At 53.2% G+C, this 19,181-nt stretch overlaps 1 protein-coding gene across 8 annotated transcripts in view; it reads left to right on the top strand.

The window, feature by feature from the left end:
- The window catches only part of TK2 (thymidine kinase 2), a 63,273-nt gene extending 44,330 nt beyond the window's left edge, over positions 1 to 18,943 (top strand). The window contains exons 1-11 of one of the 8 annotated variants that reach the window (XM_084861156.1): positions 145 to 325; positions 1,176 to 1,207; positions 4,193 to 4,267; positions 5,697 to 5,750; positions 8,138 to 8,227; positions 10,153 to 10,226; positions 13,554 to 13,642; positions 14,282 to 14,361; positions 15,781 to 15,861; positions 16,278 to 16,343; positions 16,949 to 18,943. In XM_084861156.1, the coding sequence (XP_084717282.1) occupies positions 211 to 325; positions 1,176 to 1,207; positions 4,193 to 4,267; positions 5,697 to 5,750; positions 8,138 to 8,227; positions 10,153 to 10,226; positions 13,554 to 13,642; positions 14,282 to 14,361; positions 15,781 to 15,861; positions 16,278 to 16,343; positions 16,949 to 17,047 (855 nt within the window). In that variant the 5' untranslated portion in view covers positions 145 to 210 and the 3' untranslated portion in view covers positions 17,048 to 18,943. Of the gene's footprint in view, positions 1 to 144; positions 326 to 1,175; positions 1,208 to 4,192; positions 4,268 to 5,696; positions 5,751 to 8,137; positions 8,228 to 10,152; positions 10,227 to 13,553; positions 13,643 to 14,162; positions 14,362 to 15,780; positions 15,862 to 16,219; positions 16,344 to 16,948 lie in introns of those variants that run through there. The other 7 variants (XM_084861157.1, XM_084861158.1, XR_014792903.1 and 4 more) reach the window with 7 other exon arrangements.
- Positions 18,944 to 19,181: the final 238 nt, after the last annotated feature.

Raw genomic sequence — 19,181 nt, 5'->3', positions numbered from 1 at the left:
AAGATTTATTTATTTCCTGTCTGCAAACAGCGACCTCCGCGCCGCGGATGGCTCTCGCCGTCGGAGGCGGGGAAATGGGGCGGGGTCTCTTTAAGGGCCGGGCCCCAGCTGGCGCCCCGCCGAGCCGGCGCGGGAGGGAGGCTGCGCGCGCCGCCGCCGGCGCCGCACCGGAAGGAAGCGCGGCCTCCGGACCCGCCCGCCCGCCGGGCCATGCTCCTGCGGCCGCTGCGGGGCTGGGTCCGCCGGGCGCTGCGCCCGGAGGGGCCCGGGAAGCCCGCCTGGAGCCCGGGGCAGCGGGGAGCACAGCGCCGGGCCTGGCCTCGGGGTAACGCGTCTCTGGGTGCCACGTCTTAGCGTCCAGCGGAGGCCGCCCCACTCCCCTCCCTCCCTCCCTCGGGTCGCGGGGACCCAACGGAACCCCAAACTCCCGGTTGGAGGCGCGGGGGGTTCAACTCAGGGCGCCTGCGGGGGGAAGGGGCGGGGCAGCCCCTGGCACACGCCCCCGGACGCCAGCCGGCCGGCTGCGAGCGGATGCGTCCGAGGGGCGCGGGGCCAGGTCTCTGGTTCGGAGTTGGGGAGCCCTCGAAAGAGGAGAAAGAACCCCACTCCCTGTAGCGGAGGCTGGGAGCTGCAGATAGGCAGCCAGTCCCCCCACGAATGCAGGGATCACTGCTAACGGCCAGGCTTCCTGGTCCTCCCTGGGTCTCCGGCTGTTGGGTGGCCCCCCAGAACCACCTGTGAGGGGGTGGGGTGGCCTCGATACTAGCCCCGGGCTTAGAAGAGAAACCTGAGACCTATGGCCAAGGCCAAGGCCAACTCTCACGTGTGCCCACTCTGTGTTTTCATGCACTGGACACCAGCTGTGAGCATCAGCGATATTAAACGTGTGGAAAAGGGGAAGCCAGATATTATAACTTAAGTGAAAACGCTGGCACGGTTGGGGCGCAGGGGTGCCAGCAGGCCCCAGGTGGCAGGGGCACAGTGTCACACAGGTAGACAGGTGCAGTGGGTCCGCCTCCCTCCGGCCATGGAGGCCCCAGGTGTCACTGGAAAACACTTGGAGGCCAGGGAGCAAGCGTAAAAAAGAGTTCTGTTTTGGGGTGGTTAGCAAACTAGGTTAAGGAGAGTGCGTCATTGACAACTAAGCTTAAAGACGGATTTCCTTTCTTTTGTAGATAAAGAAAACGAGAAAGAGAAAAAGTCAGTGGTAAGTCTCTCTTGTGTGTGCACTCTCCATGGACATAATTTGTGTGGAGGGGGAGTGAAGGGGTACACACAGTAAAAAAACAGAAATGCCAGAGGATCTCCAGGGATCAGAGGGAGGTCTGGCTCCATTCCTGGGTCTCAGACTCCCTCCCCAGCTGATATGATAAAATATTATTCACCCATTCAGAATCGTGTTTTTGAAAAATATTTAATGACCTGGAAAGGTACTCATTTTGTAAGAGAAGAAAAAAAAAAAAATCAAGGATAAAAATCTATGATGTAGGAATAAAATGAAATACTATATAAACCTTCCATTGGAAAAACCCCCAGAAAGAAGTATTACAAACTATTGCAGAATTGTCAGTCTGGTTAAGGCAGAATTGGGGAGCGTTAACAGTGGGTTTGAATGGGAGGGAGAGAGACTTTGGGGGGTAAGGAGTCTTCCCTTAGTTATTTGACTGTTAATTCACTTAGTTATTTGACAGGGTTCCTTTAAAAAAAAAAAACCACACACACAGCAACACAGCTGTAGTGAGTTTAATTTACATACCCCCAAATTCACCCATTTTAAGTGAATTTTAGTAAATTTACAGAGTTGTGCAACATTAACACACTAATTTTAGAATATTTCTATCATTAGGAAAAGAAACTTCTTGCCCATTCAAAGTCTCTCCCCCAGCCTTAGGCAACCACTAACCTACTTCCTCTGTGGATTTTCTTTTCTTTTTTTATAATACATTTTGTCGATTTTTCACAGAGAGGAAGAGAGAGAGGGATAGAGAGTCAGAAACATCGATGAGAGAGAATCATCGATCAGCTGCCTCCTGCACACTCCCCACTGTGGATATGCCCGCAACCAATGCACATGCCCTTGATTGGAATCGAACCTGGGACCCCCCAGTCCGCAGGCCAATGCTCTATCCACTGAGCCAAACTGGTTTTGCAGATTTGCTTTTCTGAACATCTATATAATCTATATATACATATATAAAAGTCTAATAAACAGGCTAATAATCCGACCAGTCTCTATGACACGCACTGACCACCAGGGGACAGGCGCTCAATGCAGGAGCTGCTGAGCTGCAGGGACTTGGCAGCTGCATTTCTCGGCTGACACACCCCAAAACCAGAGAGGAGGGAGCCCGATTCCAACTTCAGCTGTGGGTTATTTCGGCCCAAATCTGGTTTACTTGCATTTGCGTTCCGCACCCTGTATGACAGCAACTTTGCAGAGTGCCCCCTTATGCTCTGGGACCCCTTGGGAGATGTCGGAGAGCCGGTTTTGGGCCTGATCCCTGCAGGCCAGGCTGAAGGTCCTCACTCTCCAGATGCTGGGGAGGGGACTGAGGGAGGTTAACGCCAGGGCGTGTCCAGCCCATCTTGCCCCGTCCGGCCCAGCCGGCCACCTTCAAATTAATTTCCTTTCAATGTGCCTGAATCTGTGCACTGGCTCACTAGTTTCTGATAAAAGGGAATCATGTAGCATTCAGTCTTGTGGGTCTCCCTTCTTTCACTTCGCTTGTTTTGAGGCACATCCACCTTGTAGCCTGTATCACTACTTCCTTTTTGTTGCCAAATAGTATCCGATGGTGTGGATGTAGATGGTGTGGATGTACCGCACTGTATCTGTTTACCAGTGGTTGGACATTTGGGCAGGTTTCCTTTTCACTGCCTATTTCTCGGGGTCTTTTGGTTCCGGTGGGGGCTTGGAGGCCTCTGGAGAGCTTGGTTCTGATTAGACATAAGAATGGCCGTTATCTCTGGAAGCATGAGTGATTTTTATTTTCTCCTTTTGGTTCTCAGTATTTCATACTGCAAGATTGCTTACCTTCTATTCAGGAAAGATTAAATGTTGTTATTTAAAAATTAGGCTATCTCCGAAATTGGTTTGGCTCAGTGGATAGAGGGTCAGCCTGTGGACTCAAGGGTTCCAGGTTCGATTCCGGTCAAGGGCATGTACCTTGGTTGTGGGCACATACCCAGTAGGGAGTGTGCAGAAGCCAGCTAATTGATGTTTCTCTCTCATCCATGTTTCTAACTCTCTATCTCTCTCCCTTGCTCTCTGTAAAAAATAAATAAAAATCTATATTAAAAAAAAAAATTAGGCTAGGTGGTGCATCACAGTGTTGATTGTAACCACAGGAAGTTGAAATTTGACAAGGAACATGTACACTTTGGCACATGAAAGAGAGAAGGGCCAGGCTGCCCATATCCTCCCCCAGCATGGCAAACATCTGTTCTTGTAATCTCTCTTAATCTCCTGCGACTTTCCTTCCATCTTCACACTCACTGTGTGCTGTGTGGGTGCTGGGACTGGCTCCTGAGCCCACAGTGCTTGGCACATAGTAGGCCCTCCGTGAGCAGTTGAAAGACTCTCAAAGATGAGAAACGTGTGTAGAAGCTCACCCAGGCCTGAAGCATGCTGAAATGCAATGATGTTCATCTCTCAGTAGTGGAGTGTAGACGGTATTTTTCTCTTTTATGAAGTTTTTCTATTTTCTTCAATGGGCATGCTCTCCTATAGTATTTTTTGATACGACTTTTAAGAAAAATTAAAGACTTCCTTTGCTTGGTTCCTCTTTCTTTCCTTGGTGACAGGAGAACTTTCTGGGATTCTTCATGCCTGCATGCCTGTTATTAATCGAAGGCCTTAGATTGACCAACTTTTAGGATTTCGTGGTGGGAGTTAGAACAAGTCTTTTTAGAAGAAAGTTTCATCTGAACAACATGTTCTTTGTAGAAAGAAATAACGTCTGTATAGATTGACGTTTGGTTGAGCTCTTTTTGAATATTTAGGAAGAAGAAAAGTTGTTTCCTAGAAAAAAAAACAGTGAGCCCTGGCTGGTGTTTCTCAGTGGTTAGAGCACCAGAAGACTGTCTTGGACTACACCAACTATGCTGCTTACCTGAGCCCCTCTAGAAATTCTCCCCGCTGTTCTCCCGGGGGCCTGACTTCTGGTTCTAACAGGCATCTGTCCTTTGCCAGGTGTGTGTCGAGGGCAATATAGCCAGCGGGAAGACGACGTGCCTGGAGTTCTTCGCCAACACGACAGACATCGAGGTACGGCCTCCACGGCAGGTTCCTGAGCCTGACAGAGTAATTTATAGGCGGTGGAGCAGCCCTGCCCAGTAGGATATAATGCAAGCCACAAATGGAGGCCACATGTAGAATGTAAAATTCCTAATAGCCTTGCTAAAAAACAAAACAAAACAAAAAAACAAAACCAAAAAGAATATTTTATTTAATATTATATATCCCAGATGTCACACCAACAGGTAATCAGTATAAAAATCATCAATGAGCTATTTTGCATTTTACCTTTCATACTAAGTCTTTGAAGTCTGGAATGTATTTCATATTTCTAGCATATCCCAATTTGAACTAACCCATCCGAACTTTTTCCTTTTAAAATGTTTTTATTGATTTTTTAGAGAGAGGACGGGAGAGGGATAGAGAGATAGAAGCATCGATAAAGAGAGGAACATCATCGATCGGCTGCCTCCTGTACACCTCCTACTGGGGACTGAGCCTCAACCTGGGCATGTGCCCCGACCAGGAACTGAACCAGTGACCTTTTGGTCCCTGGGTTGATACTCAACTGCTGAGCCACACTGGCTGGACCCATTTCCAACTTTTTAATAACTACATTGGCTCACGGCCACTGTCCTGGACAGCGCAGGTACAGAGCTCCCCACAGTCTGGTTAGGAAAAGTTTACATGTGAAGGAAGGCAAACTAGTGAGCATGGCTGGGATGTTACAGTGTATGTGAGTATGCAGAGAGTATTACCATGCATAGCCAGCTAACACAATTTCTAGTTTATTTACAGCTCAGTCACTAAGAATAATCTCTACACCGAGACCCTGACCTGACCCTTTTTCCTTGTAGATTTTAGTGGTGTAATAGTCTGTGTATGGCTTTTTTTTTTTTTTCTCCCTTTACTGCAGACGCTATAATTTTCAAACGTTAGGGTCATTTGCTTTCCTCCTTTCCTTTTCTCAGTGATGGGGCGTTGTCCTCTGAAGAAACAAGATTCTTAGCTATCAGTGTGCTCAGTGCAGAGATCAGAGGGAGGAAATGGAGGCAGAGCAAGTGGCCAGGGTCACGGGAGAGTTCCCACGCTGGAAGTTGGGCTTCGATTCGCAGCCCGAGTGCCTGAAGTAGCTTCTCTCACCTCTGCCAGCCGGACAGGCCGGCAGTGCGGACTGGGATGGAGCACACAGAGGGATTGAGAGACCCTCCCTTGCCCTTGGGGAGCTCCAAGGCCGCCAGAGGTGCCATGCGCCTACCCTTGTGTGCAGGGGTGGATAATGTTGTCTGAGCCGTATCTGGAAGTCACGTGAGGAAGGTATGCTTAGACTGAGTTACGGCCTCGCACAGAGGTTGCTCCACCTGGATGCCCAGGTCTTCATTTTGTCCACCCCAACACTTACATGGTTTCATTTCAGCCCGGAGGAGCAGCAGCCCTTTGATGCTTTCTTTCCCCGCAGGTGTTTCCGGAGCCTGTGTCCAAGTGGAGGAATGTCCGTGGCCATAACCCTCTGGTGAGTGTGTTGTTCCGCCTGCACCACCAGCTTCTTCCTGAGTGAACGGCGGTGCCTGAGCGCGCCCCCTGCCCATCGGCTGGGTTGGAGACGGAGGAGGAGGAGACAAACGGAAAGCGGCTGCATGTGGGTGTTCGGAGCTCAGGGATCTTGGAGACGGGGCTGGGCAGGTGCAGAGCCCAGGGACCTCCTGTCAGTGATCCCAGATGATCTCAGGTGGTTAGCCTTGGTTACCCAGGGGTCTGCCTCTTGCTGTTCCTTCTCCCACCCTCTCCGAGAAGAAACCCATGAGAAACCAGGTCTCCTCAGGCCTAGCCTCCTCAGGACCCATCACCTCTAACCAGCTTCCTTAGTAAACCTCTGGTTTGCATTTGCACTTGGCAATGTCCCGGGGCTGCCTCAGGCTCACCCGAGGCTTCCTGTCTGCTTTCCCAAGGCCGGACCTAGCACGCAGGGGCTCTAGTGTGCTTGTGCCCCTTGTTCTCTTTCCCCATTCGGAAGGCTCTGCTCTGCTCTGCGTGAACGGGAAGGCTGGAGTCTTGTCCTGCAAGAGGGAGCTTAAGAAAGGGCCGCTGGTCTGGGAGCCTGCCCCATCATGTAGGGATGACCAGCTTCCTTGTTCAGGGAAGGAAACTAACTGAAATGCATTGCCCAAGGACACACACTGGTAAATGATAGATCTACTTTCAACCTTGGTCTAGAGGGAGCCTCTATAGTCCCCTCATTTCTAGCAACACAGTTGGGCTTTCCTGGTGTGGTTCTGAGATTCTTGAGTCCCACTGGGGGCAGGGACTATGTCTGTTTTGGCTCACTGTTGTTTGCTAGGACATAACACACTGCTGAGCACTTAGTAGGAGCTTATTCTGTTATTCATCCAACCACTAGTTGCTGCCTGCGCCTGCTCTCCTGGCCCTAATATACTGGTGTGGGGAGGCAGAAGACAGTTAACTGTGTGATGTGGCGGGTAGTGGTTTGAGCTATGAAAAAGTCTAAAGCAGGTAAAAGGATGCTATTTAAATAAGGCAGAAACTCTCAGAGTCTCTGAATAAAGAATCCCAGAGACTTCACCGCTGTGCATGTGGGAGAAAACAGAATGCCAGTCTCTCTGGGCATCACAGAAAAACCTCAGAAACATTATCATTCTCTAGGACAGCGTTTTTCAACCGCTGTTCCGCGGCACACTAGTGTGCCGCGAGATGTTGCCTGGTGTGCCGTAGGTGCAGACAAGACAAGAATTTTATAATTTTTCACTATTTCGTTTACTTAATATTTCATAATAAAGTAATTATAAAATACTTTCTTTGTGTTTATTTGATTCCTATTCAAGAGAATTACTTTATATATAGTCAATATAGGCACAGAGTTAAATTTTTTAACATTTTCTAATGGTGGTGTGCCTCGTGATTTTTTTCATGAAACAAGTGTGCCTTTGCCCAAAAAAGGTTGAAAAACACTGCTCTAGGAAACCGGAGGATCCAGGGCTGGGTTATTAAGACAACTAGAGCTGCAGACTTGAGGGATTATGGTAATATTTCATAGGGCACAGTCCCAGTCTCAGAACTCCGAGTGTCCTTGGTTCAAAGAGCATTTCCAATGACAGTTTTGTAATAAATATAATAGAATTAGATATTTTTGCATAAGTTTCTACTCTGGGGGGAAGGTCAAGATTGGTAGTTTTGTGAAAAGTCTCAGTCCATCAATCTGAATTGGCTCTCTAACACAGAAGGTGCTTGTTTCTGCTGCTTCTCTAACCTTTCCGAGATTTTCTTTTACCTGAAGTTAGGAGCCTGTAGTTTTCTTCTTTTTCTTTTACAAATATATTTTTATTGGTTTCAGGGAAGGAGGGAGGGAGGGAGGGAGAGAGAAAGCGAGAGAGAGAGAGAGAGAGAGAGAGAGAGAGAGAGAGGGAGAGAGAGAGAGAGAGATGATGAGAGAGAATCATTGATTGGCCACCTCTTGCATGCCCCCTACTGGGGATCAAGCTTGTAACCTAGCCGTGTGCCCTGACCAGAACCAAAAGGTGACCTCCTGGCTCATAGAAGCCTGCAGTTCTGAATGCAGAGTTGGAGTTTTATTAGTTAACGCCAAGAAAACAAACGAACAGACGTGGAAGAGTAAGACTATTAGTAAGTGGCACATGGAACATGAAAGACTAGGATAGACTCCAGGGGCCCAATGAACATTGTTGAATGACTGCATGAACGTCCCTGGGGACTTCATATAGGCTCCCTAGTGCTGTTTGTGGGCTGTCTTGTAAGTACTCCAGTGCCTGTCTGGCCCCACTTCAGCCCACGTGGGTATTACTAGATGGCTATCGCTGACCAAAACGACTGGAGTCCCGTAGGTAGAGCACGTTGAGGTAAGTTGCTGTGTTCTCTCTTCTGCAGGGTCTGATGTACCAGGATGCCTGCCGATGGGGCCTCACGCTGCAGACATACGTGCAGCTCACCATGCTGGACCAGCACACTCGTCCGCAGGTACCTTCACATGCTTGGGCTCAGCCTTTGTAACACTGTCTTCTGATGAGGGCTCTGTGATCGCCAGGAGGGGAACCCTCGCAAGGAGGCCTCACTCCTGGGCCTTCAGTGCTGCTCAGCCTTCTCTGTCATGGGCCAGGGTCTCTGTTCTGCTGCTGAGGACCGCCTCCCCTCCCCCTCCTCCACCCTAGCAGCCCCAGCTAGTCAAGAAGTTGCTCTGCTAATGCTGTGAGCCTGAGTCTTCATGACCCAACCATGACTGGGCTCCCCACCATGTAACTCAGTTCCTCTCAAGGTGTAGTCCCTGGACCAGGAGCAGCAGCACATTTTTCTGGCCCCATCCCGGACCTGCTAAGTGAGAAGTTCTGGAGATGAGGCCCAGCAGTCTGTGTTTTCTCAAGCTCTCCGGGTGATTTCAATGCATGCTTTGTTTGTTTGCATGTTTGAGACCCACTCTCTAAACTTCACAAGGTCTGGCTCTTGGTTCAAATTCTTGAGAACAAAAAAATCTGATTGGCTCAGCTAGGGTCAGGTGCTCAGCCCTGGGCCAATCAGGTGTTGGGAAAGTCATGGCGCGCAAACAGGCTTCTTGGGCCTTTTCCATCAGCGGGGATGTGCATGGGGCAGAGTCTCTTAGCAGCAAGGCTGGCTGAGGAGATCCTGATTGGCGTGTGTGGTTCAAAATTGCAAGTATAGCCGAAAAAAGCGGCTTTGGTCCTCTCCCGGGAGGAGAGCCCTACGGCCAGTTACACGGGTGCAGCCACTTGGCTGGGCGGTTTGATCGAGGCTTGGGCACTTGCAGCTATAGCTATCGATCTTCTACAAATCCGTGTAGATAATGAGCAGAACGGTTTGAATTCCCCCCAAATGTGTGTCTAAATGATGCAGGTTGGAGGCTCTGCAGTTGGCACTTTTCCCTTTGCTCACCCCACTTTCCTCAGTGGTAGTCAGGAAACCTGAAACATATCTGTCAAATGTGACTATAACGGGACACACCACAGAGGAGGCCTGGGTCAGACGAACAGGAAGAGAGATGGGTGCGATGGGAACTAGCAGAAGGTGGTATGGAGAGTGATAAGGAAGGAGAGGATGGAAAAAAGCAGGGAAGACAGACAGACAGATGCACAGGAGGAGGGAGTTAGGAAATCCCTGGGTCATGGTTTTGAGTCTCACCCTGATCTGCTGGGTCAGGTCCCCTCGGTGCTGTGGGTGCGTGAGTACCACGCTGAGTGACAGCAGTGTTTGCCCACTTGGTGTCAAGGGTAAGGGCTCTTCCTACTTCCCTATGGGACACTGGGCAAAGGGAAGGGTCACCTGGGGACAGTGTGAGCAACCTGCCATGGACGGGCAGTCAGGGCGCCCTCTTTCCTGCTGGGCACAGTCCTTCCCTGCTTCCAAAGGCTGCAGTGGCCTCCACACAGCCCTGGGGGGGAAGGGGAGAAATTGCAGGCCTCGCAGCCTGTGGGGCCCCAGAGAGCCAGCCCCTGAAGCACTGTTGGCACGGCCCCCATAATGTCACCAGAACCCTCTCTGGGCTCTCTCTGCCTTAGGCATTCAGATCCCTCTGCTTAAGCAAAGGCACCCCGTTTAGGTCCGTAGTAACCCCACACTTTGCACTCACACCGCTTTGCTGACCAGCACTTGGCAGTTTTTCTAGCACTTCCCTAAACCCACAGTCCCGGCCAGGCTCTCCACTCCTGTGTCAGAGGCTGCTGCTGACCAGCCGTGGCCCCGGCATTGTGCTCCGGCCACTGAGCTTCCTGGTCTGGGGAGGGTGCAGGCTGAGGGAGGAGCACAGCTGAGCCTGTGTGAGCTTCTCCATTGTGTTCAGCACGGACCACAGTCAGGGGGAGCACAGGCATTCTCCAAGCCTTCCTGACCTCCTCTTTGCGTGCGTTAGTGAATCACTTTTTGTTTTATTTTAGACGTCGCCGGTACGGTTAATGGAGCGGTCGATTCACAGCGCAAGATACATTTTTGTAGAAAACCTCTATAGAAGGTATCATAGTTTGCACTATTGATATTGCATTCATTTGTTCAAAATGAAATTGGAACTTGTTTACCCAAATGACAGATGTTGAGTACCTCCTGTGCTGTATCAGTTCTCTATTGCCATGGTAATGCCATGTAACGAACAACCACAAAACCTCAGTGGCAGGCAGCTGTCTACACTGACTGCTCAGTCATGTGGGGTGGCCGGCCACTCCAGACCTTGGCTGGACTCCCTGATATGTGTGGGGAATGGCTGGTCTAGGATAGCCCTGGGAAGGGTGAGGAGCTGACTCATCTCTCTTTCTCTTGCCTCTCGTCCTCCTTCTGGGACCAGCAAGGACCCTGGGCATTCATTCCTCGTGGTGGGGGCAGCAGCACCGCTGAAAGGCATGACTGCTTTTTCCGGCCTCAGCTTCACATTTGCTAACACTCCAATGGCTGACCCAGCCTGAGAGGTGGGAGGGCCTTGGGGCGTCATGAGGCGAAGTGGGAGGATTTAGGGAGGCGGAGACAGAACAATCAGTCCCGCACAGGGTGCATGATCTTTGTGGGGGATGTAGGGGAAGGCTGTAGTGTTTAATCTTTGGGGCTGCTTTCCTGCCCTGGCAATTTCATACACATTTGTTCGCCCGCTGCCCCGCCCAGGAAGCCTGGTCCCGATGTGGCTCCGAACTGGGTTGGGCTGGATCCTCTGCCTGGACCTGGAGGAGGATGTGCTGGTTCCCACCTGGGAGCTTGTGTGGGACGGTCCTTTCACAAGCAAGGAGCTCGTGGCCGCTGCCCTTGGCGTTGGGGTCCATCTTCTCTTTCCCAGAAGCTCCTGCGGCCTTGGCTTGGAACCTGGGGGTCCGGGCCTTGCTGCCTGCGGGTGAAGGCTCAGGTGCCCAGAAAAGCCCACGGATTGGAATTCCGCCTCCTTCAAAGCAGAATTTCTTGAAGGGTAGTCTTGCCTGTTGGGTCTCAAACAAGTGAGCAGTTCTCCTAGGGAGGTCCCCTTAGGGGTGGGCAGAATGTCAGTGCAGTTAGCCCCCGGGGCTTGTGTGACATCCTGAAGAGGAAGATGTGTGTGTCTCTCACATGGATGTTTCTCTCTTTCTCCCCCTCCCCCCACCCTTCCACTCTGTAAAACATCAATGGGGGTACTTACCTGGAGGTACCATGATCAGGAAGGTGGTTTCCCAGGGCGAGGCTTATCCATTGCCTCCAGATGTGCTGACCCTTGTGACTTCCCCAAGCGTGGGAAACATGATTTGTGGTGGGGGACTGCATTGGCACTCTCCCCTGGGGAAAAAAATCCATGGGAAACATATCCTCGGCTGAGGATTAACGACAAAATGACCCTGAGTTTGGAACAACAGGCTGGTCCTCCTGCCTCCGGGACTGGCCCTGGGGCTTGGACTCCTCCCCTCTGTAGTTCTGATGGGCACTTGGGTCTGGGTCTCACACTGGAGGACATGGCCCAGACCAGTCCCTCTGGACCGACCAGGGTGGGCGAGTGGTACAACCAAGAGCCACTGGGTTTGGGGCCACAGAGAGCCCTGCTCAGAGTTGAGCTTCTCTGAGCCTGTTTTCCTCATCTGTGAATGGCGTCATGTGGCCTTATGAAAACAGAAGAAAATAAGTATGCAAGGTGACTTGTGCTGTGTAAACTGGGGGCTCTCTGGGCCTCAGGGCGAAGGTGGCAACAAGCTGTGCCCGACAAATACAGTCAGCAGAGTTAAGGGACCCAGGACCTCCATTGTGCCGCTCGCTATGGGGAGGCTCAGGAAAGCCCCCAGCTCACCGCCGGCGAGTTGGGCCTTTGGATTTTCTGTGGAGGCTCTGTCATCTGTGTTCCACGGAGAGCAAAGCGGTGGCCTGTGCATGTGTGTGTGTGTGGTGGGGGGCGCTGGGCACGCCATTGTCCAGGTAGATTGGGGGGTTGCAGGGGGAGAGAAAGAGGAGGGGAGGAGCAGGCAGAGTTGCCAGGAGGAAAACCACAAAATGGACAAAACAGCAGCCACTGGCTGACATGCCTTTGGGGCCCACTGCACACAGCTCGGGCCCCCCACTCTCCTCGCACCAAGCCCAGTTCTGGGTGGATCGGAGGTGGATGTTAAGAAGGGGGATGGCTCCCCTGGGCCGTGGGGGTCACCCAGCTGGCAGGTCTGTTCTCCCAGCTGTGCCATTCTCGGCTTTCCTGTTTGTTTCCTCCGGCGGAGGACATCCGCAGGAGCCAGGAGGACCCGGGTCTCTGCACCTCGGCTCCTCCTTCCTTCCCCTGGGCTCCTTCCCCCGCTTCCTTCCTTTTCAGTTTGCACTGTAAGCATGTGGCAGTCTCCCCGACTCCCTCCCTTGATTTGAGAATCTGTTGTTAAGTTTTGGAAAATACAGCAAAGTATAAAGAAAGAAAAAATAGTCTCACAGAGTCCCACAGGTCAGAGAAAAGCACTCTCAACATTTTGGTGTTTCTCTTTTCAAACTTTGTGGACGAATACTTTAAAAAATTTGGTTGGTTCCTGTACAGTTTTGTTTTTTGTTGTTTTTGCTTCTATTCAAAACTTTATTCAAGTCATGCACAGTTTTGTATCCTGCTGTTTTCATTGAATCATGAGCATGCCATTATGAGCATGTGAATGCCATTGAATATTATTTTACAGCATCATCTTTCAGTTACTGCATGGTTTTCTGTTCTATAAATGTATCAAGGTTTAGTTTTTTTTAAAAAAATATGTTTTTATTGATTTCGGAGAGAGGAAGGGAGAGTTAGAGATAGAAACATCCATGATGAGAGAGAATCATCGATCGGCTGCCTCCCACACGCCTCCACACCGGGGATCGAACCTGTAACCCGGGCATGGGCCCTGACAGGGAACTGAGGCGTGACCTCCTGGTTCAAAGATCAGTGCTCAACCACTGGAGCCATGCCGACCAGGCCCAAGGTTTAGTTTTTCATCATTTTAAACAGTGCTACGTGGACATCCGTGATTAGTCCCACAAAATGAATTCCTAGAGGTGAAGTTGGCTTGCCCTGCCACCTCCTAACCCGTGCGCCGTCCCTGTTCTCAGGGGACAGGCTTCGGAGCCTCTTTCTCTGCTTGAAGCTCGAATTCGAAGTGGGTTTCTCATCGGGCAGTGCCCCGACTCGGGCTGCCTTACCCCATAGCCGTCACCAGGCGGCGGGCGGAGGCCAGAGGGTGAAGGTCCTGGTCATCACCACACGCCCCTTGCCGTGTGGGTCACCCTGTGGTGCCCTTGGCAGTGCCCTTCCCGCCAAGGCCATCGCAGGTACTTTTGGGGAATGGCGCCTCCCAGAACCCCCTGTGGGTAAGCAGAGCCCTCCCCCTCTCTGCAGCGGGAAGATGCCCGAAGTGGACTACGTGATTTTGTCGGAATGGTTTGACTGGATCGTGAGGAACATCGATGTGTCCGTGGATTTGATAGGTGAGACTGCCCTCCTGGCCTCCCTCCCCTGGGACCAGTGAGGATGAGCTTGTCCAGGTTTCCAACCAGCCAGCAGCCGTGGGGCGGGGTGAGGGCGGGGATGGGGGGTGGGGGACCCTTACTTTGTTTGGTGCTTCTTTCGCCATGTCAATTCAGCCTTGTGTCCAAGGGCAGACGGAATTGGGGGGCTCCTGGTCCCTCCTGGAGAAGCACCTGGCCTTTGTTCCTCAAGCTGTTCTCCCTGTGGCTTGGCGGGTCCACTGTGATTTGCTCCCCCCCCCCCAGTTTTTAAGGGAGGGAGGAGATGACAAAACCTAGACGTTAACTGAGGCCCACTGGGGCTGGCTGGGCCCTGTGCTAAGCTCTGTGTCTGGAGCCTTATTGAGCCTCACAATGACCCAGTGGGGCTCCTGCCACTGGAAGGGAATGGAAGTCAGGATGTGGGTCGGGGTGCCTGTCGGGTCACACGGCTGGTTGGTGGTGGAGCAGTGAGCAACCTTGGTCTGTGTCTCCTGCTCAGCGGTGCTGGCAGATGTTTCTCTCCAGGCCTCGCCCACACGCCTTCCTTCCCCTTCTCCTTGGCTTTCACTTCCAAGCCATGAACGGTCATTAGAGCCACGTGTGCTTTTTAAATCTCAGTTTACCTCCGGACCACTCCTGAGACCTGCTATCAGAGGTTAAAGATGAGATGCAGGGACGAGGAGAAGGTCATCCCGGTGGTAAGAGCCCTTTAACCTGATCAGAGGTGAACGGGCAGCCGCCAGCACCCCGGCCCGGCCCCACCCGCTGGGCGATCCTGTGCTGCTGCCACAGAGAGGGAAACGGGAACTGAGCGGATCAGAGGGGGAACTCTGACTTCCTCTGTGGCTGGAGACCCCACGCCCAGATCTGCTTCACTTCCTGTGTCCAGACTCAGCGGTTGGCACCCTCCCTGCCCCTGCCCAGGCATCACCCGGGCTTGTCGGGCCGCCTCTAGAAGGCAGCTTGCCTCTGTGCCCTCTGGGTCCCTTCAGGATCATGCGCTCCTGCTCACTGCTGCATCCCCGTGCTCAGTGCTGTGCCAGCTCAGAGGCCACATTCATCGGTGGTGCTAACTGCTTCACCTCCTGGGCCTGGCTCAAGGCCACAATGACTCTGGTTGGGATTTTTTTTTTTTTAAATAAATATATTTTGTTGATTTTTTACAGAGAGGAAGGGAAAGGGATAGAGAGTTAGAAACATTGATGAGAGAGAAACATCCATCAGCTGCCTCCTGCACACCCCCTCCTGGGGATGTGCCCGCAACCAAGGTACATGCCCTTGACCGGAATCGGACCAGGGACCCTTCAGTCGGCAGGCCGATGCTCTGTCCACTGAGCCACACCGGCTTCGGCTGGCTGGGATTGTTGTACCTGCTCTCCTTGCCCTGGTCCCCCACTCCCCACATCTGCCTCTGAAGTCCGGCCCCACACTGCTGCCGGGTGATGTTTCCAACGCAGAACACTGTGTGCGCAGTGTCCCAGCCCCAAACCCTCATCACGGCGTAGGCCAGGGGCGGCGACTGTCCGGCCCGGGATAAGGCCCGAGAAATCATGTGCCCTGCAGGGCGTTAGGGGTGAGTTAATTAGATGCTTGACCAAACAGAGCAGGCTGATTTTTAAGTTGATAATTATGTGTGGCCCACATGATGTTATAAATATCCACATGGCCCTTGGCAGAAAAAGGTTCCCCGCCCCACGTCTAGAGCATCCGCAGGTTAAGGCAGAGGGAGTGGGGCTCCCAGGCCAGTGAGGGTCACGTTCCTCTTGGTGGGAGGGGAAGGTTCAGGCTGCCCAGGGCTGGGATGCCTGGTCATGGCATGGCCATGGATCCCCGCCCCCAAAGGAACTGGTGGCTCTGCTGTTAAAAAAAAAAAGGGAGGGGGCAGTAAATGAGAGAATCCCAGGGGAGGGATGTGGAAAGCCCCAGCAGCGTGCACTGGGGCGGGCGGGGCGGAGTGAGCAGCTGCGTTTTTCACTGTCCACTGAGCCAGGCTGGTTGTCGTGGGCTTTGTCCAAGCCACTGCCCATGGCCGTGACCTTCACCCTACCTGCCCGGCCCTGGTGGGACAGGTGTGCCCGCTCCTCGTGTTTCAGCAGCCTGTGTGTGTCTCCCGGCAGGAGTACCTGGATGCTATTCACCGCCTCTACGAGGAATGGCTCATCAAAGGGAGCCTTTTCCCTGCAGTGGCCCCTGTTCTGGTAAGTCCTCCTGATAGGGCGGGAGACCTTTCTAGAAGGAAGAGAGACCGGGGAATGGCGGCCCCTCTGCAGTCGGGGGAAGGGCCGAGTCCTGCAGCGCTCGGGAATGTGGAGGAAGGAAGCAGGGAGGGTGGGCGGGTCGCGGTCACTCTCCCAGGCCCCGCTCTGGACGAGTCCCACGGACTTGGGCAGACCCGAGAGAAGGCGGGCGGTTTGACTCAGCGTCATTACACCAGGGGCCACAGTAGCATCTCACTCATCCAGCATCATCAGCGAAGGAATGTTCTAGATGGCGAAAGCCTCCAGACCCGGGTTCTGGCCTTAACCATTTGGGATGGTGGTCTTTCTGATGCAACAGTCCCTTCTCCCGTGGATGGCAGGCTCGGAGCCTCCCTGCACTTTCCGTGGTGACTCAGGGCATCCGAAGGAACAGCATCTGCTCTTCGGGGCGGGCGCACAGTGACGCCTCTAGGAGGCGTGAGGTGTGTAGCTCTGTGTGCCCCAGCTCACTAATATCTCCGACTCCTGTTTTTGTTTTTACGGCAACCCTTCTTTCCCCTTCCGACACTCGCCATTTCTAACTCGATTGCTGTGTCTTCCCCATCCATGATTCCTTGCTTCTCCGTCCCCTGGCTTTTGATTTGCTGCTGCTGAATCTCTGCAGGCAGGCGCTGGCCGCCTCAGATCGCTGGGGATGAATGTGCAGCGTGGACCAGCCGAGGGCCGTGCCCAGACTCTGCGCCTGGCCTTGGGGCTGCTCAGACACTTCCACTCCTGGCTCCCCCTGGCAGTGAGGTTGCTGGGAAGTGAGATATTACTATAATGGGCTTTACAGTACAGTTTCCCCTCACTGTAGGAATTTAGGCGGATTAAAATTATGAGGAGAAACTCATGTATGAGCTCGCAGCAGGGACAACTATAGAGGATTCTTAAGTGAAAACAGAGCCGAGAATTTAGATTGACCTAGAACGGGCGCTGTTTGGCTTTAGCCTGCCTCCCCTTGCCCCCTCCTGCTCTCTCTCTTCACCTGTGAAGGGAGGAGGGTGCTGGAGCGAGTGCCGGCTGTGACCGTGTGTTTGATTTCCAGGTGATTGAGGCTGACCAGGACATGCAGAAGATGTTAGAGCTCTTTGAACAAAACCGGGACCGGATATTAACTCCAGGGCATCAGACACATGGTCCATAGGACAGGAGAGCGCGCCAGAGAAATGCCCGCGGCTCCCTCGTTCGCCCTGAGGAGTGGCGTGGAAGATCTCCTCGGGAGGGCTTTGAGTCTGGCCAGATGGGTTTCCTAATGGTCTTTCTCCTGTGCGGGTGTCTTTCTCCTGTGCGGGTGTCTTTCTCCTGTGCGGGTGTCTTTCTCCTGTGCGGGTGTCTCTCCTGTGCGGGTGTCTTTCTCCTGTGCGGGTGTCTCTCCTGTGCGGGTGTCTCTCCTGTGCGGGTGTCTCTCCTGTGCGGGTGTCTGGCCCTGGAGGGTAGGTGACGAATGGGACCAGTGGGTTTGTCATGCCCTTCAGTGTTCGCAGCCTTGCCGGGCCCCTCCAATGAAGCGCTTAGGGAGGGCTCTCTGACCTCATGATGGTTCCTGGTCTCACCCCTCAGGCCACACAGGAGGGTGAGAGTGGTCTTACATCCCAGGGTCGGAGGTTGAAGCGCAGAGAGGCTAAGGGATTCCCCAAGGGGACGCAGCCAGGGGGTCGGCATCATCCAGCCTCTTGGCAATTCCAGAAATGTGCCCCTGCCCCACGCTGCCTCGTCCTGAGAGCCCCGTCTGCCCCGGCTGGAGGCCCTCACTCCTGCGTGGCGAGAGCCAGCAGGGCATGGGGCAAATGTCATCCTTTCTTTTTATGACCTCAGCAGCTCTCAGGACAGCCAGCATTTCTAGACGTTCACAAAATTGTACAGTGTTTGGCCCAAGGCCAGCGTCCGGTGGTTCCTCGGCACAGGCCACCGTGGCATCTACCCTGGGCACCTGGGCTTCCATCCCCGGGAGAACTCTGCGTTGGCTCTGAGTGGTGCTGGGTCTCCTGCTGATGAGGGTCACTCGGCCAGTTCCCTCTCAGGGGCGTGGCCTGTGGCCCCTGGCTGGTCTGCCCAGTGCCGAGCAGAGCCAGGGGACTCCAGCCCTGGCTTCCGAGGCTCCCTCACCCCATAGAGGCCTTTTGTGCGACCGAGAGTTTGTTCCCGGGGGGGAGAGAGATGCAAGGGGCCTTAAGGGGACGCCTTCAGCCATAAATTGTGAAACATCTTTATTGTTCAGAAAAGAGCGTAGCTCGCTCAGCTGTCACTGCATTGGAGCACAGCTGCCTCCTGGGTCACGCGGAACAACAGGGAGGAAGCACGTTCTCTGAGACGGCTGGGTGGGAAAGCCGGGCTTGCAGGCAGATTCTTGGAGCACTGGCGGGTGGAGGGGAGCCGAGGCCCCTAGAGCAATGGCTGCAAACGCGGGGAGGGGCAGTTGTTAACTCGGGGGAGATAGGCCCGGACCCCTCCCTTCCTGAGAAGGGGTTGGTGTAAAGTAGGGGTGTCGAACTCAATCAGAGAAGGGGCCAAAATCTAAAATCCAGCCTGAATCGCGGGCCGAATGGTTTACTGAACAGTCATAAACTGACAATGTCATAAACTGACAGCGGAGTGCAGTGATGACAGCGCGGTGCGGGCCACATTGCAAGGCCTGGCGGGCTGGATTTGGCCCGCGGGCCTTGTGTTTGACACATGTGGTGTAAAGGAAGGTCGGGAGGCCTTGTTCTGGCCTCTGGGTGTGGCACCCGGCACGAAATGGGTGGCAGGGGTTCCCGGGGTCCAGTCCCAGCAGGAGGCTAAGGGGCAAGCACGCTGGCTTTTGGCCCTTCCTGTCTGGCCTGCTCCTTGGGCTGTGTGGGCAGGAGGAGGGGCCTCAGCCCAAAGGATCGACTAGGAACCTGAGGAGCGAGAGCCGCTGCTACCGGGACCCTTGGCATGCGGGGGCCATCAGTGAGAGTTTGTATGTGATCGGTCCACAGCTTTCCCCACAGCTCAGTCTGAGCATCTCGGACTGCCAGCCTCCTGGACTGGGAAATAAATTTCTGTTGTTTGTAAGCTACCCAGCGTGTGGAATTTTGTTACAGCAGTCCGGACAGAATAAGTCGGCAAATTAAAACAGATTCCATTTTTCACCTACCAGCTGGCAAAAACAACAAATGCACCCCAAAAACCCAATGACAAAAAACACCACGTTCTGTGGGTGAGAGGCCATGGGAAAACAAGCACTCTCAAATTGTGTTGTGAGTAAATTTGTACAACCCTCTGGAGAGAAATTTGATAATATCTAACAAAGGGCA

The sequence above is a fragment of the Pipistrellus hanaki genome, assembly GCF_964339955.1.
Source record: "Pipistrellus hanaki genome assembly, chromosome: 15".
NCBI lineage: Eukaryota > Metazoa > Chordata > Mammalia > Chiroptera > Vespertilionidae > Pipistrellus > Pipistrellus hanaki.
This window is presented reverse-complemented; position numbering and strand designations above follow the sequence as displayed.